This window comes from Loxodonta africana, chromosome 1 (assembly GCF_030014295.1).
Source record: "Loxodonta africana isolate mLoxAfr1 chromosome 1, mLoxAfr1.hap2, whole genome shotgun sequence".
NCBI lineage: Eukaryota > Metazoa > Chordata > Mammalia > Proboscidea > Elephantidae > Loxodonta > Loxodonta africana.
The window spans coordinates 207163278-207185814 of record NC_087342.1 but is presented as its reverse complement, the minus strand read 5'-3'; the positions used below and the strand labels follow the sequence as shown (position 1 = coordinate 207185814).

Genomic DNA, 22537 nt, shown 5'->3' with positions numbered 1-22537 from the left:
GAAAATTAGGCAATGAAAACTTCAGGGATAGCATTGATTTGTGGTGTTGGCAAAGAATTTAAATATACCGTGGACTACCAGAAGAACAAGCGCATCAGCCTTAGAAGAAATAAAACCAGAATGCTCCTTAGAAACAAAGATGGTGAAACTTGTCTTGCTTACTTTGGGCACATCATTAGGAAAGATCCATAAAAACCTGTCTGTTGCCGTCGAGTCAATTCGGACTCACAGCGACCCTACAGAACAGGGTAGACCTGCACCATAGAGTTTCCAAGGAGCACCTGGTGGATTCGAACTGTCAACCTTTTGGTAAGCAGCCATAGCTCTTAACCACTACGCCACTAGAGTTTCCTAGGAAAGGTCAGTCCCTAGAAAAGGACATCATGTTTCCTAAAGTAGAGGGTCAGTGAAAACAAGGGAAACCCTCAGTGTGATGGATTGACACAGTAGCCACAATAATTGGCTCAAACATACCAAAGGTCATGACGAGGGCCCAGGACCTAGTAATGTTTTGTTCTGTTACACATAACGTTGCCTTGAGTCAGAGCTGACTTGATGGCAACTAACAATAATAATTCCTTCATAAAGTTAATATTTTTGATGGGTAAAAATCTTTATTCACCAAAAATATTAACTTGAACATGGAGAAAAAGTAACAAGAATGGATTCTTGGAATAAAATGTGGGGGACAACTGTTACAGCAGACATTTACTAAGGATCCATCATGAGCCTGACACTGCACCACACATTTTCACAAACTTCTCAGCTAATTTTCACTTACTCTGTAAAGTAGATGTCACCCCTTTTTACATGAAGAAAGATTATACCTGAGGCTCAGATAAGTTAAGTGGCTTGACCTAGTTTGAGTAATAACAAGGGTGCGGTCAACCTGAGATTCCAGCCCAGATCTTCTGACTGCAAGTTCAATGCTTATTTATAAAAAACGTCTGTTTCTTTTAAGGCAAAGAAGCCAACCTCCTAATGCAAAATCTGAACAAGTTGCACACACCTGAAGAAAAGCTTGATTTTTTATTCAAGAAGTACGCTGAATTGGTAAGATTTTTGATTGGCTCTTTTTGTAAGAAAGACACATGCTGTGGTTTGACTTGAGAAAAGAGGACTGTTAGTTTTTCAGGTACATTCTTACAACCCATGGCTGGTTACCCCCAAACAATCCAAGTTTAGAATTCATAAAAGTATAAGTTGTTTTTTTTCTTTTTTTAAGGAAAAGAAAAAAGACAAACTGAGGAGTAACAGTAAAAGGAAGAAGGATAGAGTTAGAGTGCACTCTATCTTCAATTATGTGTATAATTTGCGGGATGGGAAAGAGAAGCATAAAACCAAAAACCAAGCCCATTGCGGTGGAGTCGGACTCACAAGGACCCTGTGGGACAGAGTAGAACTGCCCCCTAGGGTTTCCAAGGCAGTCAGTCTTGATGGAAGCAGACTGCCACATCTTTCTCCCACAGAGCAGCTGATGAGTTCCAACCACCAACCTATGGGTTAACAGCTGAGTGGTTAACCACTGCACCTCCAGGGCTCCTTAGAGAGGAGTATAAATAATTTAAAATTGTGCATATTTCAAAGTTCATTTTAGCTTTGCAATAAAAGGGAAATATACTCGACGTAATGATAAATTTTCAATCTTCCGTTCAGTTCTTGAATCCAGGTTTTTTTGAAGAGAATCCGTCAAGAAGGCAGAAAGTTGAGTTAACCCCACCCCTCAGTTTGGAACACATTTTCGTCTGGTCTGATGATTGATTGATTGATTGGTCCTCTTTTGTCTACGTTCTTCTCCCCGCTAGTCTATGACCTCAAAGTGTTTGATGTGTATGTATTGTTTCATGCCTAGTTCTGAGTTCTCCCTCTCAATATGTTAGGACCATGGAGAGCAAGGGAAGCCATTGCCAGGTCACCAGAGACTCCATAAAAGTGACTGTCCACTTGCCAGTACTCCAATATTGGGCAGTTGGAGAAAAGGGGAGGGTTTAGTAGGCCAGCATCTCTGGTTTCAACGAACCCTCACAAACACCTGCTGATGTGAAGATGAAGCGAAAACAGAAAACAGCGATGTCTGACGTCTGTGCTCTACCCAGGGAGAGTTTGAGTCCCACAGCTGGGAGGCAGCATACTTCCTAGTGAACTTAGGCAGTTTGCTGCTCTTTCATTTCTGCTTCGTTTCTTTTTAAAAAAATTTTTCCCACTTATTTCTTTTGGAGAATCAGTGACAGGAGAACAAAATTTAAGTCCATGTACAACAAAAACAACAATAAAATTCCTCCAGCCAGTAGGCTGAACTGCCCCGAAGGCAGATTTACAAATCGCAGCTACTGAAGCTTAAGGGTCTGGGTCTCTTAGTTGCATGGGTTCTATCTGAAATCCTGGAACTAATTTTCCATTGTTAATTTTATATTTTTTAAAGGGGGTCTCCAAAACTGAATAATCTTCAGTCCCAAAAACCCTTCAGGTCCCTGCTTGCATCTCATCCCTGTGGATGGAGTAGAGTTTAATGCGTGACTTGCTTTCTTTGTTTCTCCCTTGTGTCACTTTAGTCCTGTGATCCCCTATTTGTTCTCCCTCCCCTCCCTCCTTTCTTCCCTTCCCCCCTTCCTTCCTTCTACCTTGCTGTATCTGTTATGCTGAATCGTCATGCAGTAGACTGAGAAATATCCTGAAGCCCTGAGTGTGACGCTGATTGCTTAATTCTGCCAACAATACTTTTAATTATTTTTTAATCACACAAACCACATGATGACGATATAAGAAGAATTCTGAATACTTGAAACAAAATTATCGCTAATCCTGCCACCTGAATCACAAACTTTTTTAAATCCATGTTCCTTTCCTGTTCTGCTATGTATGTAGAGATAATTTTTATGACAATTATCATCATCAAGTCGATTCTGACTCATAGCGACCCTACAGGACAGAGTAGAACTGCCCCACAGGGTTTGCAAGGAGTAGCTAGTGGATTTGAACTGCTGACCTTTTGGTTAACAGCTGAGCTCCTAAAGTACATATAAATTTAGTATCTGCAGTTTTGGGCTCATATTATGGTAATGTTTCATGTAGCTCATTAAAAAAAAACAAAAAACCTGTTGCCATAGAGTCAATTCTAACTCATAATGACCCTATAGGGTAGAGTAGAACTGCCCATAGAGTTTCCAAGGAGCACCTGGTAGATTCAAACTGCCAGCCTTTGGATTAGCAGCCATAGCACTTTACCACTATGCCACCAGGGTTTCCACTGTAGTCAATAGTCTTCATAATTAGATCATATAATAGCTGTGTCATATTCCATTAAGAGGCTGTATTCACTAGTTCTCTAATTTGGGGACATTTAGGTTCCTTTCTCTGTTTGCTTTACCAAACGTTGCTGCAGTGAACATCATCACACACAGATTTGTTCCTTCTTATTTTTTATGATTTTGAAAACGTTCTAGAAATGGGACCACTAAATTAAACAATATGAATGCTTTTGGTTTTTAAACTTTGTGGCCACATTTCTTTCCAAAAGAGTGGTAGAAATTTACAAAGCAAGTATCCGTGTATCAATTGTCTGGTAACTTGTTTAGCATTGGGTATTAGCCATCTTGTAGTGACTCATAGTGACCCTATAGGAAAGAATAGAACTGCCCCATAGGGTTTCCAAGGAGCAGCTGATGGATTCGAACTGTCGACCTTTTGGTTAGCAGCCATGGCTCTTAACCACTGTGCCACTATAGGATCATTATAAGTTGAAATTGACTCGAGGGCAACGGGTTTTTGTTTTTCTTGTTGTTTTTAATTGCCCATCTATTAACAATACCAATGCCATAAAATAAAGTAGGTATCAAAATAATATCTTACCCCCAAAATTTGGCCCCCAATTGTCACCTATCCATGCTTGCTTTTTCAGTGTTTTCACATCATTTCCCTTTTGTGGAAAGCCATTCATGTTTAGTTTCTAGTGCCATGTTCTGTACTTGGCTGGGCTAGGCATTCTGGACTAGCATACGAAGCCATTTAAGTGCTGTAGCCCCACAGCAGTGCACTGAAGTAGAATCACTTCTCCAGCCTGCTCAGGATTTTCTCCATGGGCCAGGGCTGTACCTCTCACACCCCTAGCTAAGCAGTCACCCCCAAAGGGGCTAGTTTTCAAGACAGCCTACTTAAGTCCATCCTTACGTACTATAGTTTGGCATTTGCATTGCACCCTATAATAAACTTTAAGACCCAAAAGATCATTCTAGAAAAAATGAACAGGAGACAATTGACCAAAAATAAATAAATGAATTACATTTCCTTTTCAGATAGGAGTGATTATGAGAAATTTCACTTTTTAACTTAGAGACCAAAACCTATTTCTCTGCTCACTGATTTGGCTATTAATATAGAAAATGTCTGAAATGTAAGTGTTACCAAAGAATAAGTCATCAAATTCAAAGCTGCAAATCAAACTGCCACTCTCTGGCTTCCTCATCCTTATAGAATCTGAATCCTGTAATAATATCTACCATTTTATTCATTAACAAGCAAGGATAAGTTCATTAATAAACAAGAACACCTCGTGACTAAATTAAGAAATGATCTGGGAGAAAGAAATTTTTTTTTTTTTTAATTTCCTTAACTTTAATGTAGTTAAAACAGTGTCACTAGTACTATTTTAATTTGGTACTTGGCATTAATTTTACTTTTTTTAAACTTACTAGCAAAAAGGACTGTGAGAACAAGAGAAACTGCAGATAAAAATTCTATATGACTGTCACACTATACAGAAGAACCATGTCGAAGAGCATTATTAAACCACAAAGCCAGCATTCGATTGAAAGTTGACTCAGTTGCAATGTTTGCTTTCATTAAGGAACCTCAGACGCATTCACTTAATTCTGAAGTATTTAAACAAAATGAGTCGCTCACTAAAATAATTATCAAAAAGTTAAGGGTTTTTATTTTAGAGCAAAGCAAGATAAACCAAAAACCAAAACCAAAGCGGTTGCCATCCAGTCAATTCCGCCTCACAGCGACCCTATACCACAGGGTTTCCAAGGAACACTGGGTAGATTCAAACTGCCAACCTTTTGGTTAGCAGCCGCAGCTCTTAACCACTTCGCCACCAGGTTTCCAAAGCAAGAGAAACAAAAAAACCAAACCCAGTGCCGTCGAGTTGATTCCGACTCATAGCGACCCTATAGGACAGAGTAAAACTGCCCCACAGAGTTTCCAAGGAGTGCCTGGCGGATTCAAACTGCTCACCCTTTGGTTAGCAGTCGTAGTACTTAACCACTATGCCATCAGAGTTCCCAAAGCAAGATAGACCTAGCTAAATTTTAAATTTGTATGATCTTGCAACAAAACTAAAACATTAAATGATTAATGAGCAAGAGCAAAACACCTCTCTTTCAACTACTGAAGGAGCCTTGGTGGTGCAGTGGTTCAGTGCTTGGCTGCTAACTGAAAGGTTAGCAGTTCGAACCCATGCACCGCTCCTCAGAAAAAAGATGTGGCGGTCTCTGTCAGTAAAAATTGCTGCCTTGGAAACCCTATACAGCAGTTCTACTCTTTCCTATAGGGTAACTATGAATTAGAATTGACTCGACAGCAAAAGATTTGGGTTTTTTTGGTTTTCAGCTAATGAGAAGTGTGTATACCATGTGCATATGAGTATCTTCCTGACACTCATAAATCTACACAGAGCAGCAGTCCCCAAACAGGGGAAATTTTATTAGGCAATGGCTGGAGATACTTTTGGATGTCAGGATCAGGGGTGCTACTGGCATCTAGTGGGTAGGATCCAGGGATGCTACTTCAATAGCCTACAATGCATGGAACAGCCCCCTCTGATCCAAAATGTCAATAATGCTGAGGATGAGAAACCCTGGCACAGGGTTTAATCCATAAAATGTAAAGACTAAACGATAATGTCAATGACAACAATACCGTATATAAATTTCAAGACAGGACAATAGCGTGTTTAAAAATCTATACATAGGCACAAGAAATTTCACTCCTAATGACTATGATGCAAAATGAAAAGATCTCATCTATTCTTTTTTTTTTTATTCTATGAACACAAATTTAGCAAGAGAAATAAATAATAAAATCTTGATTTTTCCAATTGAATCTCAAGCAGGATATCAATTTCAACCAATATTTATCGTAATACGAACCCAGTTTTTCCCGATGTTAATTCCCACTGGTAAGTAGAAATTGCCCACAAGTATAAAGATACCATATCACTAGGAATATCCCTGGTTTAATCTGGCAAGGGTTTATAATGGTCATTTCAGTGTGGCAGGAGGGAGGGAGGAAAAGAGTAGGATAAGACGTGAAGTGAAAAAAGCGGGACATTCCTACTTATCTACTAGTTCAAAAAAGAACAAATGCTTTTTCAAGACAGAGAAACTGAGACACACGTCAGGGCTCATGTGGCATGTGTATCCATTTTCATCAGTGTCTGTGAGACACCAAGAACACCTGGGGTCCAGAAGCATCCAGGGACTCCCCAACTTTTCCTTTTGGTTGGCCAACAAGGTCATTATTAGGACCCGTACCCACCTGGCATTTGCACCAGTCAGGCACTAAAGAATTGAGTCCAGCAAAAGAAATGGCTCTGGACAAAGGGTTACAACCTGGATATGGTCACACTGATTGTCAGTCTAAAATGGACACCCACAGAATCTGAACAAAAGAATTCAAAGGGCAGCTTGAGAAGACAAAGTAAAGGATTATGATGACATGTGCAAGGACGTGGACATAAAAAACCAAAAGGGAAGAAGGCTCTCAACATTTCTCAAGCTGAAACACTTAAGAAAAAATTCAAGCCTCAGGTTGAAACACTGAAGAATTCTACAGGGAAAATATTAAATGACGCAGGAAACATTAAAAGAAGGTGGAAAAAATACACAGAGTCACTATACCAAAAAGAGTTCATCAACATTCAACCATTTCAGGAGGTAACAACATATGATCAGGAGCCAATGGTACTGAAGGAAGAAGTCCAAGCTGCTCTGAAGGCATTGGCAAAAAACAAGGCTCCAGGAATTGATGGAATATCAACAGAGATGTTTCAACAAACAGATGCAGCACTGGAAGTGCTAACTCGTCTATGTCAAGAAATTTGGAAGACAGCTACTTGGCCAACCAACTGGAAGAGAACCATATTTATGACCATTCCCAAGAAAGATGATCCAAGTGAATACAAAATTATCATTAATTTCTGTATTCATTATCATTAATATCACGTGCAAGCAAAATTTTGCTGAAGATCATTCAAAAGCTGCTGCAGCAGTATATAGACAGGGAATGGTCAAAAATTCAAGCCAAATTTAGAAGAGCACTTGGAACCCGGGATATCATTGCTGATGTCAGATGGATTCTGGCTGAAAGCAGAGAATACCAGAAAGATGTTTCCTGTGTTTTATTGACTATGCAAAGGCATTCGACTGTGTGGGTCATAACAAATTATGGTAACATTGCGACGAATGGAAATTCTGGAATAATTAATTGTGCTCATGAGGAATCTGTACATGGATCAAGAGGCAGTCTTTCGAACAGACCAAGTAGATACTGCATGGTTTAAATTCAGGAAAGGTGTGTGTCAGGGTTGTATCCTTTCACCATACCTATTCAATCTGTATGCTGAGCAAATAATCCTAGAAGCTCAACTATATGAAGAAGAACTGGGCATCAGGATCGGAGGAAGACTCATTAACAACCTGCGTTATGCAGATGACACAACCTTGCTTTTTGAAAGTGAAGAGGACTTGAAGCACTTACTGATGAAGATCAAGGACCACAGCCTTCAGTATAGATTACATGTCAACATAAAGAAGAGAAAAGTTCTCACAACTGGACCAATAAGTAACATCATGATAAACAGAGGAAAGATTGAAGTTGCCCAGGATTTCATTTTACTTGGACCTACAATCAACACCCATGGAAGCAGCAGTCAAAAAATCAAAAGACGCATTGCATTGGGCAAATCAGCTGCAAGAGATCTCTTTAAAGTGTTTCAAAGCAAAGATGTCACTTTGAGAACTAAGGTGTGCCTGACCCAAGCTATGGTGTTTTCAATCACCTCACCGGCATGGACAATGAGTAAGAAAGATGGAAGAAGAATTGACGCCTTTGAATTGTGGTGATGCCGAAAAATATTGAATATACCACGGACTGCCGAAAGAATGAACACATCTGTCTTGGAAGAAGTACAACCAGAATGCTCCTTGAAAGCAAAGATGGTGAGACTGTGTCTCATATACTTTGGACATGTCATCAGGAGGGATCAGTCCCTGGAGAAGGACATCATGCTCGGTAAAGTTGAGGATCAGCAAGAAAGAGGAAGACTCTCAATGAGAGGGACTGACACAGTGGCTGCAACAATGGGCTCAAGCATAGCAACAATTGTGAGGATGGCGCAGGACTGGGCAGTGTTTCGTTCTGTTTGTGCATGGGATCGCTATGAGTTGGAACTGACTCAACAGCACCTAACAACAACAACAGAATCTGTTAGTCTGTGCTGGCTTCTGGTGGTCGATCCCCGTACTTGCCCCACCATGACTAGAACCCCATAATAAGGTTGCTGGACTTAGAATGAAAATATTTTACATTATGTTTGTTTGCATTACAGATAAACAATAAATAATTTTTTTTAGAAAAGTATAACCCATGCAATGTTTTAGATATGCTTAGTAATATACTTACTAAGAAATTTTTTTAAAAAACCATTGCCATCAAGTCAGTTCTGACTCATGGCAACCCCATGTGTAACAGACTAGAACTGCTCCATAGGGTTTTCTTGCTGTAATCTTTACAGAAGTATATTACCAGGCCTTTCTTTCGTAGAGCCACTGGGTCAGTTCAAACCACCAACCGTGAGGTTGATAGCCAAGTGCAAACCATTTGTGCCACATAGGAATTTTCTAAAGAAAATCATCCCCTATTAATCTGAAATTCAAATTTAACTAGGTGCCCAGAATTTTAACTAGCAACCCAACCCCAGAACTTTAGCATCCAGAGATGGAAAGCACATGGTAAGTTGGTTTCATTTTACATGCCATCTTGATACCTTACTTGTGGCTGCTGGATGAGTGTGAGAGAAATTCTGAGGCCCCACCTGGGCTGCAGAGAACCAAGTGTCATAATTTATTCTCCATAAGCATGGGAAGGGTAGGGATGGGTGCAGAGCAGGGCATGTTGTAGATATTTGCCCTTCATGCCGTTGGGTTGGGCATTGGCTATTTCTGACGCCTTGATGAAAAACTGCTCATGATTAGTCAGTCAAGGGATACTTTCTCTTCTTCCTCTTTCTCACAATCTAGCCCAAATTCCAAAATTATAAGAAAAAAGACTTCATCTTCTATTTACCAAGAAGCCTCTTTTTTTCTTGCCTGTTTTTAAAAGTAGTTGCTGTAAGTTTATTTTGAGAAAGAATTGTGGGAACTAAATGTAAGCCAAGCAGTCAACCTGTTGACTATTTCCTCGCTGTCAAGGAATTCTCATGAATTCTGGCGGTTTATAGGTTCTGAGAAATGCCTTTCTATATCGACTGGCATCATTAGATAGAGTGAAGACAAAAACTCTCTAAATCAAAGTAAGAAGAGATCAATAATACTGATAATAATAATAATAACAATGATAAAGAAAGCACCTATAAATAATATGTTCTAAAAACTGTAAGTACCTCAAAGGTGACATTTGTGAAGTTCATTTGCTTCCAGAGGGACAGTGATAATAGCAAAAATGTTTCCAGACAATGATAGAGTAATCTTTAGGTCTTTCCTCATTTGTTCCTTTCTATCTACTCAAAAGAGATCTCTGCCATTTTCTTTCATGTTCACGCCCCCACGTCTAGCTGGAGGAACATCGCACTGAGCAAAAGAAGTTAAAGCTCCTGCAAAAGAAACAGATACAAGTCCAAAAAGAAAAGGACCAATTACAAAGCGAACACAGCAGAGCAATCCTCGCTCGCAGCAAACTGGAGAGTCTGTGCCGAGAGCTGCAGAGACACAACAAGACTCTAAAGGTAGGCGTCATGTTGCAGATAACACACTTTACTACATACTGCATAGACACAGGCCTCTGCCACTCCTGGAAAGAGTGTGTTTGAGAATCAGAGAGGCTTGGATTCAGATACCAGCCCTGCCACTTGCTCACTGTGACCTTCAATAAATTAGTTTACCTTCCTGAGCCTGTTTTCTCATCCATAAAATGGGGGTCATACCAAGTGCACTGTGTGTTTGGGCAAAAATGAAAGGCAGTCATGTAAGTGTCCACACAGTAGCTGATACAGGGTCAGCCCTTTAATAAAATCAGTGCCGTTCCCTTTACCTTTATATTAGGTTGAGTATATTTGTTGTTTGAAATTTTTTTTTTTTTTAAAGGTAGGCCTTAGTTCTGTTTTTTAAGAATATAAATTTATAGCAACTGGGCACTTTTTGTGTCTATAGGGAAATCTGCATCACATGAGACGAATTGACACACCGCTAACTGACCTAATAAAGTAAGATTGAAGCCAAAATGTCAGTAAAAAACACCACCTGAAAAAAAGAAGCTGCTTGACAAAACACTGAAGCTCTTTAGACTTAATTATTGACTGGTAAAATAATAGAGTGATCACTTCATTCAGTCTGCATGGGTTTTATTAATCACACTGTAAGCCTCTAGCAGTGTGGTTAATTCGATTACATGCAGACACTAGCTCCATTCAATAAAGCAAGATGCAGGGTTCTCCAAGATAATACTGTATGGGTCTACAGTCCCCCTTCCAGCTGAAGATCCTGGAGCTTTTGACAAACAATAATTAGTTAGACACCAGTATTCCTGTAAGGTGGTTATTATTACATGTGTTTACAAGCAGATGGATTAAGAAACAGAGTAAATCATTGCTGGATCTGTACAATGAATTAGGAAGAAAAATACAAGAGGATGTTGTCTCCTCGTTTCCAAATTGTTTTTGATATCTGGGAAGTGGGAGGCCAGTGTGATGAACTCTAATCCTTCAGTGACAAGTTTTAGGAAGTAGGCTTCTTGTATCTCTTCAGTGACTGCAGTAAGGATGATGAGAAACCCAGACGACGAGGGGGCCTGGAGTTGGGAGCATCATCTTTAACTCAAGATATGTACTTAAGTGATAGAACTGTGAGTTTACATAAATCCCCCGGCTTTTGGTAATGTTGTACAGTAAAGAGATGAAAATTAAATCACATATAGTGGTAAGATTTAATAAATCAACAAAAATATTTAAAGACTGGAATGATATCATTTGTTCCCTTTGGCAGAATATGGAAGTAGGCAGAAACACTATAGGTATACCCACATACCCTCAGCAATGGCTCAAGTTATTGGCAACAAAATTAAATTAATTAATTAACATAATTAAGTACCATTATTGTGCCAGGAGTTGTGCTAAGTGCTTTACATATGTTATTTTGTTTTCGTCTTTGCAACAACCCTCTGAGGTAATGATATCCCTGATTATTGATGAAGAAACTGGCTCACCAATTTAAATCGGTTGTCCAACATCACACATATTTTAAGCATTGAAATCAGGATTGGAATTCAAAATATTTTCTAATTTCCCTTCTGATTTCTTCGTTAACCTATGGATTATTTAGCAGTACTGTTTAATTTCCCAATATTTAGGGTTTACCTTGATATCGGAGCCCTGGTGGTACAATGGTTAACCACTTGGCTGCTAATTGAAACGTCGGGGGTTTGAATCCACCAGCCACTCTATGAGAAAAAACATTTCAGCCTAGGAAACCCTATTGGACAATTCTATTCTGTCCTATAGGGTCGTTATGAGTCGGAATAAACTCAACGGCACACAACAACAACCTAGATATATCATTGTTAATGACTTCTTATTTAATTCTGTGTGGTCAAAGAATATACTCTACATGATTTCAATCCTCTGAAATTTTTTAGACTGTTTATGGCCCGTCATATGGTCTATTGATGAACACACTAAGTGTACTTAGAAAGAAAGTACTTTCTACAGATGTTGAATGAAGCCTTCCATAAATAACAAATAGGTTTTGATCATTTACATCTTTACTGAATTTTTGTCCAGTCTTTCTATTAATTGTTGAGGAATGGATGTTAAAAATCTCCTAGTGTGATTGTGGAACTGTCTATTTCTCCTTTTAATTATGTCAGTGTCTGTTTCATGTATTTTGAGGTGTTGATATTAGGTGTATATACATTTGTGATTGTTATGCTTCCCTGATGAATTGACCGTTTTATCATTATGAAATAGTCTTTGGTAATACTATTTGTCTTTTATGCTTATTGCTTGCATTGCTTCCATCTGCTTATTTTCAACCCGGGTCTTTATACTTAAAGTGCATCTCTTGAAGACAGCCTACAATTGGGTCTTGCTTTTTTGCTCATTCTTACAATGTCTACCTTTTAATTAGAGGACTAGTCCATTAATATTTAATAAAATTATTGATATGGTTGGCTATAAAGTTACCATTTTATTATTTGTTTACCATTTGTCGCCTCTGTTTTCTGTTTTTTTTCTACTTTCCTTCGTATTATTGGAGCATTTTTTAAAATTCCATTTTAATTTATCTCTTGGCTTTTTAAATTATGCCTCTTTGCCTTATTAATAGTGTTTTCTCTATATTACTCTATACATTCTTTACTTTTTACAGTCCACTTAGAGTAAATATTGTGTCACTTCACATATGTAGAAACCTTGCAACCAAATAGGTCCATCTACTCCTACCTTTAAGTTGTAATTGACATGTGTAACAGTTACATACATTTATAAAATCAATAAGACAGTATTATAAGTTTTGCTTTAAATGGTCATATGAATTTCCTTAAAAATTAAAAGGCAAAAAAAAAATTTTTTATTTACCCAGATATTTACCATTTCTGATGTTTTTCATTCTTTCTGAAGGTCTGTGTTTCCATCTGATATCATTTTGCTTCAGCCTGAAGAAGTTCTTTTTTCTTATAGTACAGGTCTGCTGGGGTAAACTCTCTTAGTTTTATTTTATCTTTAAAAAAAAAATTTTTTTTTAATTAAAGGTTGTATCCCTTTGTATCAGTTCTTTCTTTCAGCCTTTTATAGATGTTCCATTGTATTCTGGACTCCATAATTTCTGATAAAAATCAGTAATCATCTGAATTATTGTTGCCCTGTATGTGATATGTCATTTATTTTAGTCTACTTTCAAGATATTTCTCTTGATCTTTAGTTTTCAGAAGCTTGACTGCTTTATGCCCAAGAGTGGTTTTCTTTGTATTTATCCTATTTGCTGTATTATCCTCTTCGCTGAGCTTCTTCTGTTTGTAAATGTATATATTTCACTACATTTGGGGGAATTCCAACCATTATTTCTTCAAATATTTTTTCTATCCCATTCTCTTTCCTTCTAAGGTCTCAAGTCTATGTGTGTTAGACTTTTTAAATATTGTCCCACAGGTCCTGCATCTCTCTTCATGTTCTTTACCAATCTTTTATTTTAGTATTGGATCATTTCTATTGATCTGTTTTCACATTCACTGACTCTTTTCTCTGTCATCTCATTCTGCTTTAAGCACATCCAATTTTTTTCGTTTGTTTGTTTTTGTTTTAATTTCAGGTATTGTAATTTTCAATCTTAGAATTTCCATTTGGTTCTTTTTTATAGCTTATTTTTCATTCATGACATTTCTTCTTTTTATTCTTTGAGATATGTTCTTTTACATCATTAAGGATAGTTATAATACGTATTTTAAAATTCCTATGTGCTAATTCCACATTTGGATCATTGTGGGAGAGGACTCCACTGAGACTGAAATTGGTTCACATTTTCTTGGTTCTTCACATGTCAAGTAATTTTAGATTGTATCTTGGATGTTGTGACTATTATGTTGCGAAGAATCTGTATTCTATTTACACTTTTCTGGAAAAATTTTTTTTTTTAAACAGGAAATTAACTTGCAAACTCTGTCTCTTGGGCAGCAGCTCAACCCCTAGCTCAATTCTTTTTCTCCTTAGCTGGGCTGCTTTGAGTCTTCCCTGAATATGTGTGGTTCAGAATCAGTCAGAAATTTGAGCAGAACTTATTTACAGAATTCGGGGTTCTCCCTCTCTGGCCCTCTCTTTACTGAGAATCCCTCATCATCACCCAGCTGTTGTAGTTACCAGGAACTCTGTACTCTCATTCTTCAGAACAGAAAGATGGTGAGTTTTCTACGAAAATTTTACCCACCCCATATAGCTGCCAACTGCAGTCTGCTGCTAAGCCAAAGGCTGTAAAAAATGGGAAATTTACAGCATGCCATTCCCTTTTTACAAGTGTCTACTTCCATCCATAATATTCTTAATATTGTTTACTCTCCAATGCCTTTAAGAAGTTGTTTCCTGGATTTTGTTCAGAGTTTATCATTGTTATCTGCAGAAGAGTCAGTGCAGTATGAGCTTGCCTGACCACAATAGAAGTAAAACAGCTTAAGTATATCTGAATCTAAATTCCATGTACTAGGAACTTGGGAAAATATAAAAAGAGAACATATACACCCTGTTTCCACCACTATAAATTTTAATTCTTACTATTGTTTATTGAAATTGCTTCTTCGATGAGTCAAAAAAACAAACAAAAAACTTTATAATTTAAGATAATTTAGAAAAGGCTTGTTTCAAAAAATGCTACATATATTTGAAGCAATAAATATGAGCCTCAGACTATACTGAGAAAAAGTTTCCCAATAAAAGACAGGGAAATGTCTCAGGGGACATGTTTTTAGTAAAGAAATAAATAGGATTTGTTATCAGAATATCCTAGAATTTTAATGTGGAAAGGACTAGAGAAATCATCTAGTCCAAACTACTCGTATGACTGTCTAGAAATGAATAATTCACTGATTCATTAAATAAACATTTACTGAATACCTATGGATTATGTGCCAGGCACAACATCAGTTCTAAGATACACTATGATGCTTGCAGAGTTTGTTTTCCTAGTTATTTCAGACTTTGTCCTTCAATATTATTTGTATTATTAATTTTCACTATGAAGAAAGTGTTTGCTAGAGAAAAGAAAATTTTATCTCAGACACTGTCCAAATTATTTCAAATTCTTTCTCAATGAATTCAAATTTTATAAGATTTTGCTAGATTCATTTTTCTCCCAATGAAAAATATTATGATGTAAAATATCAGATGACATTTTGTTGGCCAGGACTGGGTGTTATAATGGTTTGACACGTGTTTGATGCCATCCTAACACCTGTCTCTTTTTATTTGTAGCCAGCTGGGTGGGTGGGTCAGTGAAAAACTCAGTTCCTTGGTAGTGTGAAATGGTTCTTTCATTTACGCGTTCATTCATGGAGGGAGTATTTATGAGTGCAAACGGCGTTCAGATCGAAGTCTGTAGTTCTATGATTCTGAGCTTGCTGACTTCTAAACCGACCAGGAGCAATGAGAGGACAATCGCTATCATGTATATATTCAGTTCCTCTTAACTGATAGCCATAATCATTTTTTAATGAAATACATACACTAGGAAAGTCCCTAAGTGGCTCAGTTTGTGCTTGACTGTGAATCTAAAGGCTGGGGGTTCAAATCCCCACAGCAGTACCGTGGAAGAAAAGTCTTGGCAATCTGCATCACTTAAGGTTACAGCCAAAAAACCCCTATGGACAGCTCTACTCTATAACACATGAAATCACCATGAGTCAGAATCAACTTGACAGCATCTAACAACATATAGGAAGTATTCCCATTACAAGGTTTGGAGAAATAACATCTCCTATAGTAAGTGCTTCATATTGAAAAGTACAGGAAACTTCTACAATACTTTTAAAAAGTTGTCATTCAGTAAGTGTTTATAAAAGTAATAAAATATAATTCCAGTACCAGAAGTCACATTAAAATTAGGGAAAGTGTTAATACTGTAAAGGAAAGAGGAAACCCAATGATAAATGAGAATATTTTCAGCATCAGTTTTTACTTTTGATCACATTATTCTACTATCATGGTAAAGATTTGCACAATTACTTTTTTAAAACAGTATTTCTTTAAAAGAAATCCTGTCACATAATTTGAACTTGGTAGGCAACTAAGTGCAGTATAATTTTACTTGCCAACAACGAAGCCAGCTTTCGTATTAACAATTAATCAGAACTGAAAGGAATCCTAAAATGTCTGTATCACTTGTCAGCAGTGTAAGTGTCTTTATCTTTGATATGATGTCGCAAGATTAAACCCTTTTATTCTAAAAGAATAGGGAGAACAATCACAAAGTAAACAATTCTCAGTATAGATATGGAGGAAATTTGGGCACATTGTTAGTGGTTAGCAGTGAATGAAGAGTTTTGATTTAGGAGAAAAGAGAACAGAAATGATACAAAAGTTAATTTCCAATTCTTCTATGCTAACAAAGCAGAAGAGAAGAAAATTAGATGTTTCATTTTAGAGTTAAAGAAGATCTGAAACTTAATATTGCTTTCAGATTCAAAATTTACACTGAACATTTCAATTACCCTATGTGACACATAAGATGATTATTCTTTCAGACAGAAATAAAATATCCAGCACATTTTAAAAGATTTCCTTTGATATTTTGAATCGCTGTAATTGCTCGATCGCTAGCTTAGTTTCCTTAATTAAACTTTTTAATGAAAGTTTTCTCTTACTAAGAACAAGTTTATATTGTGATCACTTATGTTTACAAAATGTGGGTAATACAATTATGTAGCTAATATGCCGTGGTTTTTATAAGTACCAAACCAAAGTGACACGCGCTCTGTCTCATCAATCAGCAAAACCAAGTGGCCTTTTGTTCAGGCCACGGACAAGAGATCAAAACTGTGCGATGTGTGTTTGTAAGAAATCGCTGCCATTCATTCACGCGCTGGAGACCTGTCATCTTCAAAACAAGCCTATTCATCATCAACTATCAAATTCAAGGCCCTCACAGCACCTGCTCCGAGTAACTGTGTCCTCACAGCTGAAATCTTCGCTTATACATTTATTTGGGGGGCTGAGCACTACTGGCTCTTGAAAGAACTGTGAAAAACACACCCTACTTCCCCAACAGACTAATCTCCTTTCACTGACCTAATCCTGAATCCTATAGGCCCGGGTGACGTTAAACGAGTATCACAAAATGTTTGTTTTGTTATCCACAGGAGGAAACCCTTCAGCGGGCACGTGATGAGGAAGAGAAAAGGAAGGAGATCACGAGTCATTTCCAGAACACCCTGACGGATATCCAGGCCCAAATCGAGCAGCAGAGTGAGCGGAATATGAAGCTGTGCCAGGAGAACACAGAGCTCGCCGAGAAACTGAAGACTATCATCGATCAGTATGAGCTCCGAGAGGAGGTGAGAGCCACATCGAACAATTTAGAAAACGATAGAGAGCCGGATCTGGGCTGTGAAGTTGGGGCACTTGGGTAAATAAGAACGTGGTGGCCAGCCCTCTCAACTGATTAACATTTTGGACTGGATTTTTATCAGAAATCCAAATAAAGACCGATGGGATTACAAAATACCTGGCTGAAAAATCAGACAGGATTTCTTCAAATCACTGCAAAGGCAGTAAATGGAAAGCGGCAGGCTACAGGTGCAGTTTTCTTTAAAAGTTGAATTTCTCAGCCTTTTTAAAACCCTCTTGACATAACCCCAAAAATATCTCACACACTCCCTGTTAAGAATCACCATGTCATCTGAATTAAGGATCTATTATTCTACACAACTAACTCACCACCAATAATAACATTACTGATATTGTAATAATTATAAGGGTATCATTTCTTCGGTGTGTAGTTCATGCCAAGCAATGTGGTAAGTACTGTACTTTACACGTGTTATGTCATTTAATTCTCTCAACAAGCACAAAATAATAATGTATTATTAACATGTTGTAGATGAGGAAGCAGAGGCCTCCACAATCTCAAGAGCCAAAAGATTTTTACTTTCAATATTTTACATTTGGAGGAATATAAAGATCTTTCGTTCTCCCAAAATTATAATATTTAATGTGTTTTTAAACTCCAGATGCAGCCCACCCCCCTGCTCCCCAAAGCCAGGATTTCGATGTATTACTATTCTTTTCCCCAAGGAGCCCTGGTGGTGTAACAGTTAAGTGCTGGGCTGCTAACTGAAAGGTTAGTGGTTCAAACTCACCCAGTGGCTCTGTGAGAGAGAGACCTGGCGATCTGCTCCCATAAAGATTACAACCGAGAAAACCTTATGGCGCAGTTCTACTCTGTTACATGGGGTTGCTATGAGTCAAAATCGACTTAACGGCACCTAACAACATTCTTTTTCCCAGACCCACCCAGATTTAAAAATCTCTGTTTTAAAATCTAACGACATAGTCAAAGTGACTCTTTTGGCTAAGATTTTATCAAGAAAGAAACTGAGCCAATAGCATTTGAAAGCAGCAGTTAGGTGAATCAAGAAACACTTCACAGTGAGTCATAACATCCCGCTACCATTTTATCTCACCACGAAGATCAACCCAGCTCCAGAGTGGCGTTTCAGACTAAAGAGGAAGGGAGAATAAGAGCGAACTGCAGGGAAAACATCCATACTCTTCAGAGATCTCAGAGGGGACATCCAGAACAGGCCCTGGTATCCTAGGCCTATGTTCCTGAGACTAGTCTAGATAGTCGAAGGGTAGAAGTACACATGTCCCTTTCCAGTGGGGAACTCCTAATCACCCAAGGAATTCTCCACACTGAGGCCCAGTTGGAAGCTTCTCTTCACAAAGCAAGTCAAGAAGCCTCCAGGTGTAGAGGAAGCAGCAACTTATTTGCATTTCAATTCATCTGTGACCCAGAGCCACAGGGTAGAATGCAGGGGACTCCCTCCCAGGCCTAGGGCCCCATATTGGCTGGCACCCCACAGCTTCCTCACAACCTTTGAAGCAAAAAATATGGAGGAGAATTCACAGTGACAAATTGTTATTAGTGCTGTGACTAAAAGTGGTTTTGTATCCATAGTAAAACTCAAGATACCGAATGATCATGCTGTAAAACAAAAACCAAACCCACTGCCATCGAGTCGATTCTGACTCAGCGGCTGGGCAGTAGTCACTGCAATATGTATCATTATCTGCTATCTAGCATAATAAACAGCAGCAGATCTAACAGCTGCCAAATTTAGAAAAATAACTTGGGGACCCTTTGACATTAATACTGCTAAACTCTGGCACCCCCACCTTTTGCAGCTACCTTTGTGTAGGGCAAAATGTGGGGGACTTCACCTATTTATGACTTTAATATAAGGCACAATGATGCCAGTGCCTTTATTTCTCCTCTTTTTTTTTTAAATCAGAAAATCTGGAGAATGTGTGTTCATGAAAGTATTTTTATTATTATCATTATTACATTTTTCAAGTACCAATGATAAACCAAGCCTTATGTTTGTACTTTGTTTTTCCTTAGCATCTGGACAAAATATTTAAGCACAGAGAACTGCAGCAGAAGCTGGTGGATGCAAAACTTGAGCAGGCACAAGAAATGATGAAGGAAGCAGAGGAGCGACACAATCGAGAAAAGGAATATGTACTTATCATTTTAATCAGTGTGCATATCTGCTCTGCCTTACTGTGGAGAATCCCTGAGAAAGTGGTTTTTGATAACTGTCAAAGTGCCTGTTCTTTGGTAGAGAACTGAATTTGCCAGCCAGTAAAAGGCACTGTGCCCATAGTATTTTTAACATAAAATGCATAGTCATTCATTCAGCAAATATTTTTCAAGTGCCTATCATATGCTAGTGAGCATTGGTGGTTCACCTTCCATGTGGAATACCAGGGTTTGATTTCTAGCCAATGCACCTCAAGCACAGCCACCCATCTGTCAGTGGAGGCTTGCATGTTGTTATGACGCTGACCAGGTTTCAGTGGAGCTTCCAGACGGAGATGAACTAGAAAGGCCTGGGAATCTACTTCTGAAAATTAGCCAGTGAAAACCCTGTGGATCACAACAGTCTGATCTGCACCCAGTCATGGGGATGGCACAGGACCCAGAAGCATTTCATTCTGATGTGCATGGGGTCGTCATGAGTCAGGGCCACCTAACAGCTAACAATAATCAGATGCTAAGCACCATAATGGAAACCCTGGTGGCGTAGTGGTTAAGTGCTACGGCTGCTAACCAAAAGGTCAGCAGTTCGAATCCACCAGGCGCTCCTTGGAAACTCTATGGGGCAGTTCTCTGTCCTATAGGGTTGCTATGAGTCGGAATCGACTCAATGGCAGTGGGTTTGGTTTGGTTTTTAAGCACCATAATAGATGCTGCGGATACAGTAGTGAACAAGAAGAGAAGGGCTACCACCCATCATGGAGATTAGAGTTAAATGAGGAAGAGATAGGCAACGAACAGGAAAACAAACAATGAAGGGTAATTTCAGATAATAATAAATGCTTCTAGGGAAATAAAGAGGAACTGAAAAGGAGGAGGCAAGAGAGGGCTTACTTTAAGTTGGGTGACCAGGAAGGCCTCCTGGAGGGGAGGATGCTTGAGTGCAGGCCTGCCTAATGAGAAAGAACTTCTAGGTGTAGAGTCAGGGAGGAAGTCCCCAGCCTAAGCGTCTGCAGCAGGAACAATGGCCCTAATGCTGGAACCACCTTGGTGTGCTCCAGAAATAGGCAAAGGCCAGGGAAGCAAAAGTATGTTGATCAAGTGGGAGAAAGTTTCAAAATGAAGTTGGGGCCAAATTGTGCAGCTTTGTAGGGCTTGGAAAGTAATTTCGATTTTACTCTAAATAGAGTGGGAAAGTGCTGAGTAGTTTTAGCAAGGGAGGTGGTATGATATGCTTTGCATCTGTAAAAGATTAATTTGGCTCCTCGGTGTAAAATAAAGAGACACAAGAGAGAAAGCAAGAAGGTAGTTAAGGACTTCTGCAGCCATCCAGATGTGATATGACGATGGGTTGGAGTAGGGGGGTGGCAGTGGAGAAGGAAAGATGGAGGTGGTTGAAGGTTAAGTTTTCAATGTAAAACCAAGAGGCAGTGCTAATGGACTAAAGATGGTGACAGCGAGGAAAGGGAGGATTAGGGATGACTCCTGACATTTTTGGTTTAAGAAACCAAGTGACAGTGTTTACTGATATCTCACTAATGCCAAACACACCAAAACAGGTGTGAGACCATTCTACAGATAAGAAAATTGAGACTTAGAAAAGATGTGCAGCTTGTTTAAGGTCACACAATGTAAAGTGACCAAGATGTGTTTCAAACCCATGTGTGTCTATCCCCAAAGCTCAAGCTCTCTGAGACAGTACATTATACTTGGAGGTAGAGCTCATGTCTGTTGCTACTGGGAGAGAGAGATTTAAGATATAATTAATGGACCAATTATTCAAATTTGGGCATTTAATATTTGCTCATGAGCTTTTCATTTACCTAAAATCAGCCCAGAATCACTTTAGTTATTAGAATAGTATTTTTAAAAATAACTTCAGTTTTCCAACATAGCAAAGAAAGGTAGAATTTCAGAGCACATAACCTGGCATATATTCAATATTTTTAAATTAGAAGTCCATATGTCCTCAAGAAAAAGATTAATTTATTAAATCCATCTACAACCTAGCCTTCGAAGAAAACATCCCATTATTATTCAAAATCCAAGAAAATAGATACTCCATAATTATTTCTTAGGAAAACTATACTTCCAACAGGAAATAAGTAACTTCATTGTACAATATACGACATAGTACCATGTCAGAGGAACAACTAGGCAAAAGTTCATGGAGATTGGGGGGAAAAGCTAGGTGACCCATCATTGGCAAGGAACCAGCGCGAAGACCAATTTTCCAACCCTGGTTTAGCAAAACAGCAGATTTGAGTCAGAGAGAGGTAGCTTCCTTCAGCATTTTGAAGCTGGCCACTTCCCTGGCTTCCAATTCTGATATGCCATTTTAAAAGTGGTGAGATGTCCAAACAGATTTGGTGTATCTCCTCAGCCCACGAGGAACGGGCAGCGCCGGCCTCCCTCACTGTCAGGGGCCTTCCTCAGAACACACTGCACAGCCCCTCAGGGCAGCAGGGGGACGATCAACCTGCCCCTGCATGTTCAGATGGCCAGAGTAGGGACTGCAGAGCTTCCAGTCCACAGCTGCCCCAGGCCTCTCATACAGATGCAGTTACACTTCTAGTAATTTTTAACCTTCACCGCAGCTCTGGGAGGCGTAAAGGAACATAACCAGTTGCGTCTAGTGATTCGGATTCCTGTGACTCCATGTGGGTCAGAGTAAAGCTGCACTCTGGAAGTAGATGTTCTTCAGAGGCGCCTCTGGGTGGACTAGAGTCTCAGCCATCCGATTAGCAGTCACGAGCTTAAACCACTTGTACCTCCCAGGGACTCCTAGAGGAACAGAGTTGTCCCATTTTACAAATGAAGAGGCTAAGCCATGGGAAAAGGACAAACTTGGATAAGGAAAAACATGCTTTTAAGTTTTTAAAAATAAATGCTGTTATTGTTGTTCGGTTGTTCTGCTTACAGAAATAGTACTTTTTTTTTTTTTTAATAAAAATAAACAAAAAGAAGAAAATTCAAATCACCCTATCTTGAAATACAATAAATACTTCTTAACTGACGACCACCTG

General features: G+C 38.7%; 1 protein-coding gene across 1 annotated transcript in view; it reads left to right on the top strand.

The window, feature by feature from the left end:
- TXLNB (taxilin beta) overlaps positions 1–22537 on the top strand; it is a 53473-nt gene that overhangs the window by 16083 nt on the left and 14853 nt on the right. The window contains exons 3-6 of the mRNA XM_003403987.4: positions 962–1053; positions 9833–10003; positions 17110–17304; positions 19374–19493. Of these exons, the coding sequence (XP_003404035.1) occupies positions 962–1053; positions 9833–10003; positions 17110–17304; positions 19374–19493 (578 nt within the window). The remainder of the gene's footprint in view (positions 1–961; positions 1054–9832; positions 10004–17109; positions 17305–19373; positions 19494–22537) is intronic.